This window comes from Octopus bimaculoides, chromosome 5 (assembly GCF_001194135.2).
Source record: "Octopus bimaculoides isolate UCB-OBI-ISO-001 chromosome 5, ASM119413v2, whole genome shotgun sequence".
NCBI lineage: Eukaryota > Metazoa > Mollusca > Cephalopoda > Octopoda > Octopodidae > Octopus > Octopus bimaculoides.
Genome location: NC_068985.1, coordinates 109,188,612 through 109,196,153, shown reverse-complemented (window position 1 = coordinate 109,196,153; position 7,542 = coordinate 109,188,612). Strand labels below are relative to the sequence as shown.

At 34.6% G+C, this 7,542-nt stretch overlaps 1 protein-coding gene across 1 annotated transcript in view; it reads left to right on the top strand.

The window, feature by feature from the left end:
• Positions 1 to 7,542, top strand: part of LOC106869778 (S-crystallin 3) — a 23,146-nt gene that overhangs the window by 7,214 nt on the left and 8,390 nt on the right. Inside the window, exons 3-5 of the mRNA XM_014915641.2 lie at positions 2,786 to 2,901; positions 3,472 to 3,501; positions 6,162 to 6,269. Of these exons, the coding sequence (XP_014771127.1) occupies positions 2,786 to 2,901; positions 3,472 to 3,501; positions 6,162 to 6,269 (254 nt within the window). The remainder of the gene's footprint in view (positions 1 to 2,785; positions 2,902 to 3,471; positions 3,502 to 6,161; positions 6,270 to 7,542) is intronic.

Genomic DNA, 7,542 nt, shown 5'->3' with positions numbered 1-7,542 from the left:
ATATATAAATGCATTATATATATACGTGCAGATAACTATAAGTGATAGATAGATAGATAAATAGATAGATAGATAGATAGATAGATAGATAGATGGATAGATAGATAGATAGATAGATAGATAGATAGATAGATAGATAGATAGATAGATAGATAGATAGATAAGTAGATAGATAGATAGATAGATAGATAGATAGATAGATAGATAGATAGATAGATAGATAGAGGGGAAATATAAACAACAGTTCGGATGGTTGAGAATGAAGATAAATTGGATAAAATATGATTGATACAATGAACAGAGACTATATGTGGATGAATTATTAGATATCTGTAATCAATCATCTAATACAAACCTTTAGGGAGTTCATATTTGATCAACAGTGGATAAGAAATGAGAATAAGTATACAAGGTTTAAGAATAATATAGATTATATATAATCTCCCCATGAAAATAAACATTTACATAAATGAGCTCTATAAATACACTCATACATCTACAGACACACATATAAACACACATACAAACACACGCACAAACGAACGCACACATACACACATAAACGCGCGCGCACACACGCAAACTGATACACATGTATACGCGAATATGCATAATATATATAATACACACGCACACGTGCGCACACACGGACACGTTCGCACACACGCATACATATATTATCAGAGGAGTGTCTACGTGGTCAGAAGGATGCTTCTCGAGCACTTGGACTGGATCTGGTTTCAGTTCCACTGCGTGTCACCTTAGGCAAGTGTCTTCTACTATAACCTTGTCAATAGATTTGGTAGACAGTGTCTTTATAATTGTATTTGTCACCCCCTCATCACCGCTTGATAACCGGTATTCGTGTGTAATAATAATAATAATGATAATAATAGTAATAATAATAATAATAATAATAATTATAATAATAATAATCTTTTAAAAAAAGGATTGACGTAACTCTTCACGAAGGTAAATAGTCAAGACGAAGAGTGCGATTTTAGATGTTTTATTTTTTTAACAATATTTCGACAGAACGTCTGTCTTTCTCAAGTTCAAACCAAAAGGTGATTGAAAATTCAAAATTTCAGAAACCAAACGTAAACTATGAACGTGAGTAACCAGCGTCCATACGTTGATAGAATGACATCATCAGCTTTTGTCAGTTTTTTAATAAGCAGAAAGAAAGAAAGAAAAAGGAAGACGACGGAAAAAGAAAAGAAAAAGAGAGAAAGAAGAATATTCAATCAAAAAGTTTTGTATAAATTTGATGATATTCTCCTGTCATCTTATTCATTCCTCCAGCGCGTGATGTCAATAACCCGCAAACATATTTCTCATCATATATTCTGAGAAGTGAAAGTGGGGTACATTCAGGATATTTTTTGAGAATGTGCACTTTCAAATCTTCTTCAAAATTGCATTTCTGAAATTTTGAATTTTCAATCACCTTTTGGTTTGAACTTGAGAAAGACAGACGTTCTGTCGAAATAAAACATCTAAAATCGCACTCTTCGTCTTGACTAATAATAATAATAATCATAATCATAATAGTAATAACGTGGTATCAACAAACCTCAGAAGGATTCACGGGAATGAGAATTGCAAAATCCTGTAGGATGCAATGATCCAGTGCAATCACCTGACCAAACATTGGAAACCGGACATTGCTGTGGTGAGTAAAAACAAAGAACATGTTTGATAATCGACATAGCATACCCCCGGTGACAACAGGATCAATGTATCGACATAGCATACCCCCGGTGACAACGGGATCAATGTGAAAGAGGAAGAAGAAAATAAACAACTGCTACGATTTAAAGTGGGAATACGAAGGTTGTGGTCAATGAAGAGAGAAGACGTGACACCAATAGTAATTGGTGCACTTGGAAGTATCAGCACACAGCTACCAGCATAGTTGAAAAATGTCGGTGCAAGTGTGAAGGTAGGACACCTACAAAAATCAGCATTGCTTGGAACTGTAAGAATTCTTCGCAGGGTTCTTGAAGCATGACCAGTAAAACAAGTGTCAACTTAGTCTGCTGGATAACACTTTCCATCATACCCAGTAATATAAGCTGTGAGTGTTAATACTACTACAACAACAACAACAACAACAACAACAACAACAACAATAATAATAATAAATGCCCTGATGCAGTATCAGGCAGTGGCTCTCATGACTTCTGATCTTAAATGAGTGGAAGCGTTATCATGTACATTGTTTTGTCTTGGTATAAAAGATGGGCTACAGCAAATATTCTGCTTAATACCACAGATTTACTTGTCAGTTGTTTGACCTTAACCAGTTGAGCATGTCCCTTAGTGACTGAGGACATGTGCATCTCTGATCACGAGCAGAAGTAGTGGAGGAGCATCATAGCCATGTATTGAGAGGAATTCTTTGGGGTTTGGATAATTCACCTCTGGAAACATGGATGTTTTGTTCAACATTCTTAAACAATCCTTATTCAGGGACCTTTTGAGCGGGATGGGCTATTCGACTTGAAGAAAATTCTAACTGGGCTCTACCTGCAAGGTCATCCACTGTTTATCTTGATATAAGATCACCATATCGCTAACACTGGGTTGTGATGCCTGTTCTTAGTCTACCCTTATTATACCGATAAGATTAACTTTACTATTCTCTGGTTCTGATGTTTGCTAAATTTCACTAACAAAGTCTATATATTTGTTAGGTTGACTCTTAGAATGTTAGTACCGATGAAATTAAGGACCCAGTCATGAGCATTTTGATTTTTTTTTTACATATCTTCTTTTCTAGGTTTCCATGGCAGAAACAATCTTGATATGGCCAGAGTTGACTTCATCTCAGACTGTTTCTATGACATTTTGGATGACTACCTGAGGATGTATCACGATAAAGATGGAAAAATGATGGTCAGTAAATGAAATTGATGAAGTTGATTTATTAGTCCCCGCACAAAGACAGGTTATGTTGCGTTAGAAGATCTTGTTAAATTAGTTGCTGCAACCATATTATCAAATTATGGTGGTTGATTTCAAATCGCTAGAGAGTCAGTATAGCTTTTCAGTATATATTTACGATGTCTTTTTTTATATGCCTTTTCTTTCAAATACTAATGGTTTCTACGGTAAATTAAATCGATAAAAACAGGTAGCTGCATTGTCCCTAACAGCCTCACCTATGCTTTCTACATACATGATGACAGCTAGAAAGCTGAAACTTCGAAGCTTATGGTAAAGTCAAGATATATTTTCGACAGCTTTAGGAATATACTTTTGAAAACTTTAATCCACTCAATGAGTAACTAACAGTAAGTTCTATTAGGTAAACCAAAACTTAATTATAAGATACTTAAGTACGATAGTAAATAAATTATCTCAGAAATAAAATTATGTAACAAAATTACATCTATATGAGCAAGAATTTATTCCTCTGTGCTTTATATTGAATATATTATTCGTTTCTTTTCTTCTTTATTTCAGTTCCAAAGATCTTATGACAATGGCAGCTCCGTAAGTGAATATATTTAATACCTTTAACAGCTTTCGTTACAGTAGCATCATAACATTACGGAAAATTATTACTGTCGCCTATTTTCATTCTTGCAGCTAATATAACAAAATAATGCCTAACGAAAATCTTAATACATTTATATCCTAACGTGTTTCTTCACTATTTGCACCTTGAAACATGAAACGTTAAGAGTATTTTCATGTCAAAAAGCTGTAATATATTGCCACCGGGTGCTTTTTATTATTATTATTTTATCTAAACTAGTATGGCCTGTATCCTGCAATTGTGGAATACACGACGTTTACGTATTTTGAAGGTAGATATCAATTTGTGCAATGTACCTGCATTAACATAAAACAGAAAGTTTTTTTATTATAACCAAATACCCAGAGTAGAAAGTAAATTGTTACTGTAAGCTCATCTCCATAACGTTCATTAATACACTGAAATAAAATGATAATAATACATACAAAACCTTGTTTAACCGCCAACAGTTCACATAAATTCAGATAATCTGCATGGGATTCGAAAATTATGTAGCACACTGATTTTAAAATAATTTCGAGATTATTTTACACACAGACAATCTGTTATTTATTCTACTGTTCGATCGTTGTCCCAACATAGTCGAGCTTGAAACAGCTTCAATGGAGTTATTAAAATGCATACGATCCGTTGTAAATTATGTCTCTATGATATAGTCTTGTAATAGATTATTGTTATACTGTCTATTTACATTGCAGTTAATGTGTGGTTAGTAAATAGGTTGTTAGCTCTATTCTCCTTATGATGCAAGCGGGCTTGTGCTGCATACATAATAAGTCCATTTAATAGTTGGAATCTCTATATACTTTATTGAGAATATGTAGAATGAGGAGATGGAACTCACTCTGTAATCAGTCCATCTATTGTTGTAAGAATATTGCATAGAGGTACATATCAGCATATCAGTTAATCGATGTGAACACTCCTTCTTGGTAATAGATTTTCTCTGCCCTTTCGCTAAATGTTAAAGCGATGCTATGCACTTAACATGAATGAACGCAATTTCACCATTACTTCCTGTCGATGGTTAGGTCACCACCTCCACTAACTTGCACTTGGATCGATCTTCATCACAGTGGGAACTGCACACACACACACACACACACACATACACACACACACACACACACACACACACACACACACACACACATATATATATATACACACATACACATTTGTTTTCAAACTTATATTTCTATAGATTCGTGGTTCAAATATGTGATTCACCGTATATTTGGTCTATTCAAATTACACCACATTAAATTTAATTTGTTTTGATGTAAAATTTTATCCGTAAAAGAAATATACATTCTAAGAATTATGCTTTAGTTTTTTTTTTAATATTTTCCTAGAAACCAACCCGAAAAGCAAATATTGAAATGAATAATTTCAAACGTGTTTTTCTTCTGCTGATGATACTGTTACTGTCGGGGGTCTCACTATGTTTCAATACAGGCTTTGAAAGTGACATTTTAATTCTGCCACTGACAGAATAGAACCCCCTAGTATAAAGTTTACACCGCCCCTCATAAAATTAGGATATTTCTCATAAAATAGTTTCTTCTCTTGTCACGTGACAACAAAAACTCAATTGCAATCATTCACTTCTTTAAACAGACTATATGTACCAGCACTACTCGAAGCGGGCAGTACCATTCCCTCGAAACTTTATATTGGTATTGAAGACAAAGGCGTACTAGATGTCAATACAAGCATATATGGATATTAATTGTCGAAATATTGTTCCGACATTTCATATTTTATTGACTAATTATAAGAAAGCCGTCTTCTAAAGGCGATATAAATCTGTCGATAGCAATTTTTTAAAGTGGTGATAGTAAAAGAAAAAAAAACAGAGAATCACTAATGTAAACTATTGTGGATTTGTAGATATTTAGAAATGTCCTTGATATTTAGCAACAGTGATTTGATGTATTATTCTCGGCTGATGATAATTCACAGTTAAGAAGAAACACTCACAAGACATTATTAGATGACTTACAAGGTGGATAGCAAGCCAATTACCATCAAGCCAATACGGGGACCAATGATGTCTCTAGCCCGTCGTTAGAAATAGTAGGCAAGTCGGTTTTAAATCAAGTATTACATTCTTTAAAAAAAGACACCAGATAACGTAGTCTGGTATCAATGCTGCATTAAAAACCGTTGGTAGTATCTTTACTTCTAGGTCTGCATGATAACAGCCAATAAAAAGAACAACAGCAACAACAACAACAACAACAACAACATCATCAGCAGCAATAGCAATATTTTACACAAACGTCCCATCTGTCACGATTAATTACATGATTTAAATATCACAACACCCTTCTCCACCACCATCTTTGCCATGATATGCAACGTTTCACATAACGATTGTCTTGTGTTGTTTTTTTTATCTTATTGCTTCTATATTTATCATTTTAGTTTGAGTTAAAATTTTCGTTTTTATAGATCGTAAAATCAATCATTTCCCTTATAAGGTTATAATCTTCTATTGATTAATATTATTTTCTTTTTAATTAAGGAAATTGAAAATAATTGATTATATGGATCAGACTTGCGTGAGATAAACTAATGTTAATTAATTGATATTTGTATTTTGTCACAGTCTGAGAGGCGTATGAGATTCCAAGAAACCTGCCGCAGAATCCTTCCATTCATGGAAAGAACATTAGAGATGCGTAACGGTGGCAACCAATTCTTCATGGGTGACCAGGTATTTAATTTTGTAACTTACCAAACAATCTTGAGGTTTGCTATAAAATTTAAAGTGACGAACGGTAAAGTAATTCAGCATTAATCATTGTTACTACGGCAGGCTGTTTCTCTCACGTACATCACGACTTCTGAAGGCACGTAGCATAGTAGTTGGGTTGCTGCATTCACGATCGCTAGATAGTGTGTTCCATTCCCAACAGTAGATGGCGTGTTGTTTTCATGAGAAAAACTCTTCATTTCGATGTTCTAGTCCCCACTTTCGATGAGGGGTCGGTGGGAAAGTTGCCCTGCTCGCCTAGCCAGCAGCGGGCTGGCGTCATTTGAACGCTAAGGAAATGATGCAAAGGCGCATTGTGACCAGCGATGTATAACAATATCTAATAGTCTGGTTGGTCATGTGATCATTTGTCACATGATATCGTAACTTAGCATGTCAGATTAACAATGATATAAACATTACTGTTGTTAATTATATTAAGCTCACTAATCTCAGTTCTATCCCCAATAACACCTATCTCACAACCACAAACTACACCAACGCCTCTACCACAACCGCATAGGCCCTTAAAACAATAGCATTTCATTACTTTTCAGTGAATGAGGTTCTGTTTGGATTTAGCACAGAAGTCCTTTTTATATCTCCAGTCTCTTGCAGATGTAATTATTAGAATGTCCCCCTAGGAACACGTGTGTCAATCTTTGGACATTTCCGAGGATATTTAGATATATAATTCAAGATTAAACGTCATATGACAAGTCAGATTTGATGCTGGTATATATAAGGCACAAAAATATTAGCTCATAATCATATTCATTAAAGAAACTTTTTAAGAAATCTTGAGTATGCATATATGAATAAATGCACAAACACACGCACGCTTCCCTCCGCGCACTCACTGACACATGCACACACAGAGACACACACACATAGGCACACATGTTGGTAGGTAGGTAGGTAGGTAGATTGATAGATAAATTGATAGATAGATAGATAGATAGATATATAGATAGATACATTTCTTTTATTAGCCACACAGGGCTCAACGAAGATGGGACAAATACAATGTAGAGCTTTTCTTTTTGGGAGGGGGAAGGAAGGAAAAAAAAAAAAAAAAATTGGTGGTGTCGATCAAAAGGGATCGTAGGAAGGGAAAAAGGGGCAGTTCGATCAAAAGGGATCGAAAAAAAAAGAAAAGGAAAGGCCGATCAATAGGGATCGTGTATCACACAGTAATGTTCTCGTGTAAAAAGAGGGGAGGACAGTTTAGGTT